This window comes from Lactuca sativa, chromosome 4, assembly GCF_002870075.4.
Source record: "Lactuca sativa cultivar Salinas chromosome 4, Lsat_Salinas_v11, whole genome shotgun sequence".
Lineage (NCBI taxonomy): Eukaryota > Viridiplantae > Streptophyta > Magnoliopsida > Asterales > Asteraceae > Lactuca > Lactuca sativa.
In genome coordinates, this window is record NC_056626.2 from 273016182 (window position 1) to 273030380 (window position 14199).

Genomic DNA, 14199 nt, shown 5'->3' on the forward strand with positions numbered 1-14199 from the left:
TACTACCGACTTCTTGGTCACTCGGGTCAATGAAACTGCTATCTTGGAGAAATCCTGAATAAATCTCCTGTTATACCCTGCCAGGAACCAAGAAACTTTGGATCTCGGATGGAGACGTCGGAATCTCCCACTGCATAACAGCCTCTATCTTGGCCGGATATACCAAAATACCCTTCAGGTTGACGAGGTTTCCAAGAAACTGTACCTTGCGCAACCAAAACTCACACTTGGAGAACTTCGCAAAAAGTCTCTCCCTCATCAGTGTCGCCAGCACCTCTCTTAGGTGCTCCTCATGCTGCTCCTGAGTCTTGGAATAAACCAAGATGTCGTCAATGAATACTATTATAGACCAATCCAACATTGGCATGCACACTTGATTCATGAGGTCCATGAATGCGGTTGGAGCATTGGTGAGCCCAAACGGCATCACCACAAACTCATAATGACCATAGCGGGTACTAAAAGCGCTCTTCTGCACATTGTCATCTCTGACCTGCATCTAGTGACAACTGGACCATAGATCAATCTTGGAAAACAAAGATGCTCCCTGAAGCTGGTCGAACAAATCATCTATCCTCGGGAGTGGGTAACGGTTCTTTACTGTTACCTTATTCAGCTCCCGGTAATCTATGCACATACGATGCGACCCGTCCTTCTTCTTCACAAACAGGATCAGGGATCCCCATGGCGAACTGCTCAGCCTGATAAAACCCTTGTCTAGCAGCTCCTGCAGCTACGTAGACAACTCCTGCATTTCGGGAGGAGCCAACCGATATGGTGCCTTGGCTATTGGAGCCGCATTAGGGACCATCTCAATCCGAAACTCAACTTGTCTCTCCGGAGGTATCCCAGGCAAATCCTCCGGTAATACATCTGGGTACTCTTATACTACTGGTACATACTCAACTGTCATCTTACTGTTATCCCGGGTATCCAATACATAGGCGACGTATCCTGCTCAACCCTGCTAAAAGTAGCGCCTCACTCTCGCCGCTGAACAAAGAATCGGTCCGTGCTGTGGCCTCTCACCCTGAATCACTATCTCTCCCCCACTAGGAGTGCGAATTCTCACTAATTGTAGCTCACAATCAATCACTGCCCCATTGGGGTTCAACCAATACATGCCCACAATAACCTTGTTCCCATGCAGGGGAATAAGAACCAAATCTACTTAGAACTGCTTGTGAAACATATGCAGTGCACATCCCCTGTGAACCCTCGTAACTTTGACAATCCTATCATCTGCTATCTCAACATCAAGTAGACAATCCAGCTCCCGTGGAGCTCTGCTAAACCGCTTGCTAAGTGCGAGCGACACAAATGATCGGGTTGCCCCCGAATCAAACAATACCATAGAGGAGATGTCGTTCCCTAGGAACGACCCTATATACAACACACAATTATAAGTAAAAATCAAAAATAAATCAGAGATAATGGATAAGATACATACCCGTAACCACATTAGGAGCAGCTCTTGCCTCCTTTGCTATCAACTGGAAGGCTCTGCTCTTCGCCACTAGCACTTCAACCCGACCCTGATGGCCGTCTGTAATCCTCAATGTGGTAGGAGCGTGTGCCGCCACCTGCCCTACCGAAGCTAAAATTAGACACTGGGAATTTTTGTGTCCCCTCTGATTGCAATTGAAGCAAATCAGACCAGATGATGTGGTGGTGGTGGTAGTAGCTGTACAATCCCTACTCATATGTCCAGTCCAGCCGCACTTAAAACAACCGGAGCTCCCTGCCTTGAACACCTCATCGTGCAATCTGCCACACTTGCCACACCGATTGTGGCTTTGCTGTCCCCTAGATCTGTGAGCGGATAGCTTAGGATTTTTGCCCGAACCCATTGTGCCAGACACCGACTCTGGCTTTCTCTTCCTCTCCATCTCCATATCAATCTCCCTCTTACGAGCCTGTGCTATCATATCATCTAGCGTCTTGCAGTTGGATCGACTCCCAAACTGGCGGATATCGCTCTGTAACATCTCATGATATCGGGCATTTTCATCTCCTCGTCTGCTGCATACTTCGGAACAAGAAGGGCCCTATCCCTGAACTAGGTGGTAATCCCCGCCACAGTCTCAGTAGTCTGTGTAAGATCTTGGAACTCCCTCACTAACTGTTTCACCTCAATCACGGGTGCAAACTCGGCTCTGAACCTGGTCGTGAAATCGCTCCAGATCATAGCATCCAACATTACATCATCGCCAATGGCTCTCCCAGCCTCCTCCCACCAGTCACGTGCCCTGTCCTTCAGAAGACAGGACGCAAGCCTAACCTTGTCCCCCTCGGGACATCTGCTGGCGTGGAACGTGTTGGCGACATCTGCCAACCATCTGGTACTCGCAATGGGGTCCCAAACCCCATGGTAATTTGGAGCCCCACAAGCCCAGAACTCCCTGAAGGTCAGTGTGCGTGACCCCGTTATAGCCGCTAGCTTAGTGCGGAACGCACTCAACCTCTCATCAAAAAGCTCAAGAATGCCCTCCTTGACCGTGCCAAAGATCACATTCACAAGAGTCTGGTCTAATATACTGCGCATGATCTATGAGGAGATGAACTCTTTGTTCTGCTCATCTAGCTGCTCAACTCCAGAGCCTGAGCATGATCCCTCACCGGCACCTGAACTGCCAACTGCTGGTCTAGGGTGTAAAACCACCATTCTGAAATACACAACATTACAACATTAAAATACTGAACATAACTCGAGGGATCTCATACACTACAAGTTTCCTGGATTCATCTCGGCCTTCCTTGATTCGAGTACGGATCCTATGTTTTCACTAGTACGAGCCCATACTACCTTCAATATCTATCCGTACTTTCCTCAAGAATTGCTTAAACTCCACCAGTCCCTTCTACTACTATTTCTTCACACGCTACTCTCAACCTAGGCTTGCCCTAGGGTAATCACCATCCCACTCTCCGCCATCAGCTGCATAAGAAGTCCCTGTTACCTTCCACTAACTAGTTTGTGAATACTATTGCATATCACTAAGGCTAGATAATTCTTCGAATGAGAGATCCCGACCTACAACGGTTGGACTCAAACAAGAGTTGCGTAATAGAGCTAGACCTAACCTTCTGAAATTATTTAATCCTTGAAATATGTAATGTAGCATATTCATTCGCTAGTTAATAAGGGATCACTAAGACTCCTAAAAGCACAAAGCAAGTAGCATTCGAGCATCGAGTACACATAATCAGACATATACTACTCTGGCTATCACATTGGAAAATCTGTACTAGCATGCAGTTCTCATAGAGCTGAAACACATATAACAAGCACATAAGGTATCCTTCCTAGATCATTAGTCCTAATCTAGCATGTTGTTCCAATAAAGCTGATAATCATATCATAGTATAAACTTGTATGGGTAGTTTGAGAGTACTTACTTGAGCTCGATTGATTGCATGCACCACACCCTTTTCTCTTTTTCAAAGTTCTTTTGTCCTTCAAATTCTTTTCTTTTTCTCAAAGTTCTTTTGTAAAAATGATTTTTCTTTTGAAAACTTTCATACTAATTCCTTAGTTTGAGTTCAAACACACCCGAGGGAGTATCTGAATCCCTCAAACCAAGGCTCTAATACCAACTTGAAACATCCCAAAAACACATCCCAAAAATTTTGTTTGTGACATCATAAAAATTCATAAACAACCAATATAAAATAGAAAATCATGTGTCATGTATCACAAAACATCATATCAAATCATAGGTGACAAAACATGTGATAGAAATATCAGGGTGAAACTCCCAGGCCGAAGACTGTGGTGTGTGCCCTGTAATCATCTCGAGCCCTTCCCTTTGCTACTAGAAGTACCTGAAACCAAAAACTAAAACTCTAAACACGAAGCTTAGTGAGATCCCTCAATCTACCACATACCATACAACACATGTACATATACTGGGCCCCGCCCGACATCGGACCGTAGTCCGGAATATCCTGGGCCACGCCCACTGCATCGGGCCCCGCCCGGCATCGGACCGAATTGCAAAATAATTTGGCCCCGCCCACTGCATCGGGCCCCGCCTAGCATCGGACCGAAGTCCGGACTAAATTGAGCATAGCATAGAATAACATATAACATAATCACATATACTGCATTGGGCTTTCTCGGCATACTACACATAACATAAATATGCATGAATCACAAAGAAGTCAAGCATACATAGCTACTACCAGGTCTGCACTACTAAACGGGCCGGCCTTGGTGCCTTATACCCATTCCTATTGAAAGGGAACTCACCTCGTATGACTGTCTGCTGAAACTTGAGTGTGGAATTCCCTGTCTCCTAATCCAGCGACTCCCCGACTATTAATCCATAACAACACTTAATCAAAACCTAGTAATCCTTCTTAAGGTAGAATGACCATTTTACGCCTGGTCAAAGTCAAAGTCCTAGTTAGAGTCAAACTTCCAGGTTGACTCTACTCGCCGAGTCCATCTATTGACTCTCCGAGTTCTCTTAACTCACAAACTCTATAACTCATGACTCAACTTGCCGAATCATTCTATGACTCGTCGAGTCCCATAACCTCCGAGTCCTTGTCATGTCCGACTCACCAAGTTACATGTTGGGTTTTGAGCATTATAACACTCCTAGGGTGTACATGCAACCCTAGTAACCTTGGATCTATGTTTTATCTATGATACATGAAAAATTGATTTTCCAAGGTTCTTAACCTATCTAGCATACAAGGGAACTTTTAATCATAAAAGATAGTAAGAAAACATACCTTGTAGTGATTTGGATTCCTTGAAAAAACTTGTGAGCCTAGCACCCCAAGTGTGATGCCTGAAATGTCTCACACAATACCAAGTGCACTTGGAATAAACCTTGAGAGAAATGTCACACTCTTGAAATCGGTTAGCCCTCTTCTTACTTTCTTAAGTCTCCGATTTTGGAGAACATATGGATCCTTGTATAGCGTGCTACAATTAGGGTTACCCATGTAAACCCTAATTGTCATGACCTTTCATTTCCATGGCCCATGGGTTCTATAAACACCATGGAGCATCTATGGAGCATCCTATGGGTTTTTGCTCGACTTGATAATCCATGGAGCATTAGCCCACTATACAAGTAAGGATGATTTACACAATCAACTCATATATTTAATTAGTCTTCTTTTGATCACTTAATTAATTCCAAATTAATTCTTGATCGATCCTAATTAAATAATTCTATTAATATATTAGAGCTTATAATATATTAATAAACCATAAGTGTTATTTCTCTCATTTTACTCTATCTAAATGCATGACGCCATGCAACCCAAATGGACCATGCTGATCGAGTCTAGTACATCCCAGAATAGTTATGAACTTAGACGCCTAATCCAACAGTCCCCCACTTGGATAAGTCGAATAACTGTATCTGCAAAAATAACTTTCGGAACTGATCAGCAATCGTAGCTCTTTCAAGGTCTTGCGGAACTGAGATGACGATGATATTCCATATAAGATAAGTGATCATATAATCCTCTATTCTAGATATCAATCGAACAAATACATGGAACAATGTCTTGTTATTGTCCAACCGTTTGTTTCCCGTTTTCCAATTTGTTTGACATAGAACGTAAGTGAACAGATCAACTTAGTTCTGACTGGGCCCGATACATGGGTCAACACAAAATCATCGACGGGCCCAGATATCGCATCTAATCCAAGAAGGAACAGATAAACTCCGACTCATATGCTTGTTCTTTTACTCGTTGAATCATCCACAAAGGAACGTTTTATAGCATCGAGTTACCAATGCATTTTCGTACGATCAATGTATAACCAACTCATATGATATTACCGTCTCACAATCACTCGAGATAAATTCCATGAAGTGATACCAGTGAGCGTGGGTTGAATCTAATACTTAGAACTTATGAGCACTGATGAGTGTTGTAGCACTACTTTGTCTGACATCTTAGACCACTACAATCCAACCCATGACAGTCGTCATTCATATCTACCTCCAACATATGACCGACTGTGGATGGTTTGAATAACTTAGTCATTCAGGAAGAGCGACTTAGTTATTCTAGAAGTCAAAACATGCAAAGTGAAACACAGGAATAATCGAATCCAATATGGTCTCATAACTTATGAATATAAATAAAACATCTTTTATTTATCACCATATTGATTACCCATCATTCATTGCATACTGTTTCGAACTATCAACTTTATACTTGAATTAAAAACAATAGTTGTCCCATGCTCCAAGCATGTACACTATGTTTTTCTAAACACTAGTCATGCCATACGCCAAGTATGCACACTATGTTCTTTCTATGATCTTTACTCTATGAAATAGATTGATTGAACATAATTCCAATGATCCTCATTTCACAATCCCAAATCCTTACCACAAATGCAAGAATTCCAAATTCCTGCCATTTACCTAAATCTGTTAGATTCTAAACTTATATGCATTGGTCCTCTTGTAATGATTATGTGCAAAGTCACAAAGACTTGTCAACAGACATTACAAAGTATTCCAATGGAGATCAACTCCATGGAAATGAAGTCTTATATTCAAAGTTCACTGCCTTTGAACATTCTTCTTGCATTAAGTTTCCTAATCTTACATAGATTTAATGAATACCTTCCACCTATGAGAACATTTCCATATTCCCCTTTTGACTATTACTCCAGAACAAGAGTTGCCTCTTTTCATAATATGTCATTATGGTCCTTCCAAAATTAACACTATACATCCAACTGTCCCTGATCAACCAATCTTTGGTAAACTTTAGATTGTCCTCGACAATTGCTTAATCAAATTAGTCATATCTAGTTCTATTTTTTTTTCCCTCTTAATTTTCTGGGCATTTGGAAAATTTAGAAAAGATGAATCTTATAGCGCATGCAATCGATCCTATGTTCGAATCATATGGGACACGATTCATAAAGACATGATACTAGACCAGTCTTTTGCTATAATATTTCTATTTCTATTTGCCAAGTTCTCATAATTCAGATTATGAAAAGCGATGCCGTAATCATAATCGAATTTTAGAACGCAAATAATAGACCCATATATAGAATTTCCTTAAGTTGAGCAATTCCAACTTGAAATTCATATATATATATATATATATATATATATATATATATATATATATATATATATATATATATCCTTGACCAAATACAATTAAAACCTCAATCTAAGCTTTTAGAATTGAAGTGAAGTATAATTTCCTCTCCCTTAATAATAGCAAAACAATTTTTTCCAATTGAAATCTTTTTGTTTTCTATAATTAACGTTGCTAACTTGCAACACTTATTATAATTATCATGCTCACACTTGCATGATGATTATTAGCATGAAGCTTATGCTCCCACTAGCTTTGACATGTACTCAGAAATCTGTTGAACTTCTAGAAATCAATAATTTATTGATCTTCTTACCAAAGTTCATATTTCTGATACGAGATGCTTTTGACAAAACTTTATCAAAATCATACACATTTCCATAGATAGCACACATGTGTGTCTAAACAATTTCAGAACTATGAAAAGGGATGCCCTAATCATAGTCTCAATTGTGTAGACCTTTTCCATTTCTCACGAGTCCATGTTAGTGTACCGTTTAACCACACATGCTCCAATAACGACTTTGAGAATACATATATCATAATTGCTATCTAGTTAAAATCTACTTAGTGAAAGTGTTTCCTCACCATCATTTTCATGAGTCGGAGAGAAACACTATGACACTTACATTTTATGGTGTATGTGTTCCTATCCATGTGAATTTGTCAAAACCAAAATCACAAGACAAGGTTAGTGCAAATCCAAACTCTTATGGATTGAACTTGTGCAGTCTCAACTTCTTGCCACCTGGCATCAAAAGTGTCTACCATTACTTCTAAGATGTTATGCAACCAATTGAGAACTCTTAGAACTCATATGCAAAGCCAAGTTTAACTGGAATGGGCTCAGAAATAGGAATATGTCAACACGATAGGTTATAAACCTTAAGTCATGTGCTCGTGATAGACTATAGGTTTTTCCTTCTTGATTAGATCTGGAAGTATTTCCCAGATCTTTAAGACTTCCACTTTCCTCTTGACATATAAGACTCACTTGTGAAATATTCAAGAGATAGTGCAGATTCTTTATCAAGACAAACATTTCACACAATTGGCCTTAAGTTGGTCTTTGTTTTATCCAAAACATAACAACTTACCAATTTCAAAATGTACAAGAGTGGGATACACTTTACTCTTACATTTGACTAGTGTTATAAACCTTTCTTTTAGATATGTCACCCAAGTTACAATCTTGGAGTATGACTCTAAGAATTGTTTTTGGAACGAAGTTTGACTCATCTTTTTGATTTAACCATTTTAGCAATTCTTGATTCCTCTTCTTAGCCATATGAATGTTGTAAGATGTCAATGGAGGACCAATTGTGACATGGTTTATTAATCACTAAAATGAGCACAAAGAATGATACTAAAGTACTCTCCCATCTTTTCAGATTTCAGAAACTTTTATCCTTCTGCCTAATTTGATTCTTCTCATCCGTCCTGCCATACACTGAAATTTTTTTCTCGATGTTTCAGAATTATACTTAAACTTGTAAGTATAACAAAATTTACTAAACCTTAGTAAATCATGACGAATAGTCTTATCAAACTTTTGTGGCGGACCTTGATCAGTGCACAAGAATGTATACTCGATCCCATAGTCCTTTACTTGACTCACATATACATGTAAACAAGGAATTAGTCTTAATTTTCCAAAGCTGAAAGTTCTCATTCATCATACTGTACAACTTGTATGATTCCAAATTTCTATCCAACTGAAAACTTGGGTGATGAAAAGCTTTCCTTATTTGGTAAATTTAGACACTACCACAACCGAAAGAATCAAATCCACATTTCCATTATTGGTAGAAATATATAAAGATCAATTTTTCAATAAAAGTCAAATTTTTATTTATTTATAAAAATGCGGAAAAACTTTTTCCTTACAATGCTACTTGAAATGAAAAATATGCTATTACATGCTTTCTAGCAATCTATCATAACCCTTAAGTTGTAGCTCAAAAATCTGATCTTCAAGCTTGCGATGGAAATCCATCTTTGCGATACAAAAGGCTATTCTAAACTTAGACTTTCTCTTTACCTTCCAGTCAACCGGGTTGACCAAGGCTGATTCCTTTCCATTGGGAAGAGAAAGCTTTTCTAGACTTCCAATGTTACCATTGTCCATGTCCATGAATGTTTGAGAAGTAGACCTTCCACCCATATTTGCTTGACTATTGCGCCAAATCATTTCTGATTCAGCAGCAATAAGCAAATAAGAAAGATCTAATATGGTCATGTCATGATCTGTCACATAATAGTCTTTAATAAACATACTATATGACTCAGGAAGTGACTGAAGGACCCAGTTAATAGCCAACTTCCTTGGGACAATGACACCCAACATTCTCAACCTTTCAATGTGTGACTTCATTCCTAAGACATGAGTACACACAGGTCTTCCATCTTCATGTTTCATTACGAGCAGGGCTTGAGTGATTTTGAACTTTTCAAATCTTTGAGCTTGTGGGTTAGGGAGAATAATTTGGAAGAGGGGGGAGGAAGAGAAGTATGATTTCCATGAGCCAAACTCAGGAAGTCATCTTCATTAGGAAAGCTTGTTCCATAAGATTTGGGAAGATCATTGTTGTCTGAACCAGACATCTATACAGAGAGAATTTCAAGTTAGTTGATTTAAATCCTTAATATAACACCCAATATGAAATATTAATGCTAGGACCCAACACAATATTTTATAAATTGGAAGAGGGATGCCGTAATCCAGGCTATAAAATATTTGAAGGTAGGTGAATGACGATTCACCAATTTCCATCATGAAAAACGAAATAAATTATTAGGTTTTAATTGGATTTGAAACTCCTAGATCTTTTGAGATTCATTGAACTTTCAATGGCATGTTTCAATCTTGAGTGTGCCCTTCAGGTTTTGTGACTGGGATGCTGAGGATCACAAAACATGGTGTGAATAACCATGCAAACATAATTGGTACATTTAATTTTTACCCCTCTTTCGATGTGCCAGTGAACAACACACGCTCCACTGATACTATGATAAACATTAAGTTACCCTTTGCCTACCTTGTTAAATCAAGCTAGTGTGCTAGTTAACCACACATGCTCCACTAACCGACTTAAGCAAAGTGCAAAGTGTAATTTCATGGGTTAGCACTAAATTCACATTTTTCTAAGTAACTAAGATTGGGTATTAATAAGAGTTTAGTTACTTATTATTTATTATTAATACATTTAATGAAGGGTGAATTATAGTCCTTGTCCTACCCGTTCGGCTAACGACCCTCCACTAGTCAAGGAAGCGGTGGGTGAGAGTGGACACCCATTAAACTGCCATTTTATAGGCAATATTCTTATACCCCCCCTTATAAACTTACTTCGTGAATGAGGCCTACTAATAGTAAGACGACTTGCTCTTATATATATATATATATATATATATATATATATATATATATATATATATATATATATATATATATATATATATATATATATATTATTAACTTATAAAATAATAAAGTATAAGGGTTGAATTTTAACTTTTAAAACTCTAAGGGCTTAATTTGGAATTAAAGTATTCATAAAGGAAAACCTTTTTCAAATTCCAAAACTTGAGGGCAAGTTTTGTGTAACGCCCCATTCCTGGTATGTTGCTTCCGTGACATTTATTTAGAAGTTTTTGAGAGGGACTCGGCGAGTCTATGGCCCGACTCGTCGAGTAGGGACGAGATTTCGAGCACGTGTTAGTCGGCGACTCGGCGAGTCCATATTCGGGACTCGGCGAGTCTACCTGCCAGGTAGAAACCCTAAATCCCCGGGTTTGCACCCTATTTAAACCACCTTATGAGCCCCCAAACTCGTCCCCTTCACCCTCAGAGCATCATTTAGAAAACCCTAATCGTTTCCTTGGTTATTTGTGCATTTCTTGTGTGAATCTTGAAGTTTTGAAGAGAAGAAGGAGGCTAGATCCAAAGGAGAAGAAGAAGATCCAAGGTCTTGCTCCCATTTCAGAGTTCATTGAGGTATTAGCCGAATTCCTTCTGTTTCTATGAGTGATTTCTCTTTAGCAAGCATATTTAGCCTCTTTTAGCCATTTCTTAGCTTGTTCTTGGTAGAGAGATCACATTAGATTGATTAGCCTTCGGATCTAGCCATGTTTCAGTTCCAAAATCGTAGATCTATCACCTTTATGGAGCCATTTTGCATGATAACCCTAGATCTACTCTTCTAAGTGCCTGTTTAGCCTTTATCTCCTTTTCATGTGGATGTACACGTAAAGTTGGAAACTTTACGTGGTAAATCAGCCTTAGGAACTCATATCTATATTTTGTATGCGGTGGTGTTGAGCAAAATCGAGTTTTTAGGATCTGCATGCATGTGACTCGGCGAGTCGTTCTTCGGACTCGGCGAGTCCGGTCGCGAGTCCCCGATCTTTACCCTTTGAGTGATTCCGAGTGGAGGCCAGTGAGCAGTAGGATGGACTCAGTGAGTCGGAGGGTAGACTCAGTAATGGTGGGACTCGACGAGTTGTTCATACAACTCGGCGAGTCCAAGACAATCTTCTTAGATCGAAGAACAACTCGTCGAGTTGTTTATATGACTAGGCGAGTCGGATGCAGATTGTCTGAGTTCTTGAATCGAGAGGGTACTCGTCGAGTCGATGCCATACTCGACGAGTAGCCACGATTAGGGTTGAGAAGTGAGACTAGAGACTCGGCGAGTTGGCGGCCCAACTCGGCGAGTCAGGTCAACTGTAGGTTGACTTTGACCGGGAGAGTTGACTTTGACCAAGGGTAAAAGAGTCATTTTACCCCAGTGCAGTGATTAGCATTTGATTGAGTGTGTTTATGGAATTATAGCCGGGGAGATACCGGAGCAGCATCAGTTAGCTTCCAGAGCCATACACTCAGCAGCCAGTTCACGAGGTGAGTTTCCTTCCAGTAGGAACGGGTCTAAGGCCACAATGCCGGCCCATTCAGTTAGTAGTAGTTTCTGGACTTCGGTCCAATGCAGTAGTTAGTAGGTTTGACGCCTCCGTGGCTCAGACAGGATTTATGTGTTTATGCTAGATGATATGTTATAGGGGACAGGGGTCCCGGTCAGTTTCGGACTTCGGTCCGATGTAGGGGACGGGGGTTCCGGTCAGTTTCGGACTTCGGTCCGATGTAGGGGACGGGGGTCCCGGTCAGTTTCGGACTTTGGTCCGATGTAGGGGACGGGGTCCCGGTCAGTTTCGGACTTCGGTCCGATGTAGGGGACGGGGTCCCGGTCAGTTTCGGACTTCGGTCTAATGTAGGGGACGGGGGTCCCAGTCAGTTTCGGACTTTGGTCCGATGTAGGGGACGGGGGTCCCAGTCAGTTTCGGACTTCGGTCCGATGTAGGGGACGGGGGTCCCAGTCAGTGGGCAAGGCCCAGTATGTGCTTTTTACGTATTGTATGGTATGTGGTAGTTTGGGGGAGCTCACTAAGCTTCGTGCTTACAGTTTCAGTTTTGGTTTCAGGTACTTCCGCAAGCAAAGGGAAGAGCTCGGGATGATGGCATCACACACACCACAGCTTCAGTTTTGTCCTGGGAGTTGATTCAGTTTTCTTGATATGTTTGGATTCAGTTGTGTTACAGTTTTTCTCACAGTATTTTATTATGGTTTTTGAACACGCAACGTATGGTTTTATTATGTGATACTCAGTTTCATGGTTTTGTTATAATAAAAATTGAAATTTTTGGGTCGTATTTTTGGGTCGTTTAATTTTGAAACTATTCAATTCCATAACTTATGTGTTTAATTTAGTTTTAATACAAAAACTCTTCAAGTTCCATAACTTGAGGACAAGTTATGGAAGACTTTAAACTATTAAAAGAATATGACTTTTCTTTGTTAATAACCTATGGAAATATTTATGAGTTTTATGAATCTTAAATGTGACTTTTCATATAACTTGAGGACAAGTTACAAAAAACACATTTTAGAATCATATCTTAGATTAATTTGGATTGAAAACAACAATTTAACATAATTTTTTCTATTAATCTAAGCAACTCATAAATAGGTTTATAACTAAAAACAACTTAGGGTAATGTTCCTAGTGCAATTCCAGCCACAACAGTCGAAGATATGCAGTCTGGGGGTCCAAATCGTCGATTGCACGAAGCAACTCGACGAGTTGGATGATTTTTGTCTTGGAATCGTTGAGTCCCTTCATGGACTCGGCGAGTCTACTGTCCAGACAGCATACAAACTTCGATTTTCAGCCAATTTTGCAAGTATAACAAGAAAACAAACCTGGCTTTGATACCATTGTTGGGTTTTGAGCATTGTAACACTCCTATGGTGTACGTGCAACCCTAGAAACCTTGGATCTATGTTTTTTCTATGATACATGCAAAATTGATTTTCCAAGGTTCTTAACCTATCTAGCATACAAGGGAACTTTTAATCATAAAAGACAGTAAGAAAACATACCTTGTAGTGATTTGGATTCCTTGAAAAACCTTGTGAGCCTAACACCCCAAGTGTGATGCCTCAAATGTCTCACACAACACCAAATGCACTTGGAATAAACCTTGAGAGAAATTTCACACTCTTGAAATCGGTTAGCCCTCTTCTTACTTTCTTAAGTCTCCGATTTTGATGAACATATGGATCCTTACATAGTGTGCTACAATTAGGGTTACCCATGTAAACCCTAATTGTCATGACCTTTCACTTTCATGACCCATGGGTTCTATAAACGCTATGGAGCATCCATGGAGCATCCTATGGGTTTTAGCCCAACTTGATAATCCATGGAGCAGTAGCTTACTATACAAGTATGGATGATTTACACAATCAACCCATATATTTAATTAGTCTTCTTTTGAACACTTAATTAATTCCAAATTAATTCTTGATCAATACTAATTAAATAATCCTATTAATATATTAGAACTTATAATATATTAATAAACCATAAGTGTTATTTCTCTCATTTTAGTCTATCCAAATGCATGATGCCATGCGACCCAAATGCACAATGCTGATCAGGTCAAGTACATCCCAGAATAGTTATGAACTTAGACACCTAATCCAACATTACCGCCTTCTACTCACTAATTCAACTCACTATCAGGGAAATTAGGGTTCG

General features: G+C 39.9%; 1 protein-coding gene across 1 annotated transcript; it reads right to left on the bottom strand.

The window, feature by feature from the left end:
- Positions 1–1171: 1171 nt before the first annotated feature.
- On the bottom strand, positions 1172–1928 carry LOC128133625 (uncharacterized). Its single transcript, XM_052771135.1, has 2 exons — positions 1451–1928; positions 1172–1383 (listed from the first exon to the last, which is right to left on the bottom strand). Exons 1-2 carry the CDS (start codon positions 1926–1928, stop codon positions 1172–1174), a joined length of 690 nt encoding a protein of 229 aa, XP_052627095.1.
- Between the last annotated feature and the right edge of the window lie 12271 nt (positions 1929–14199).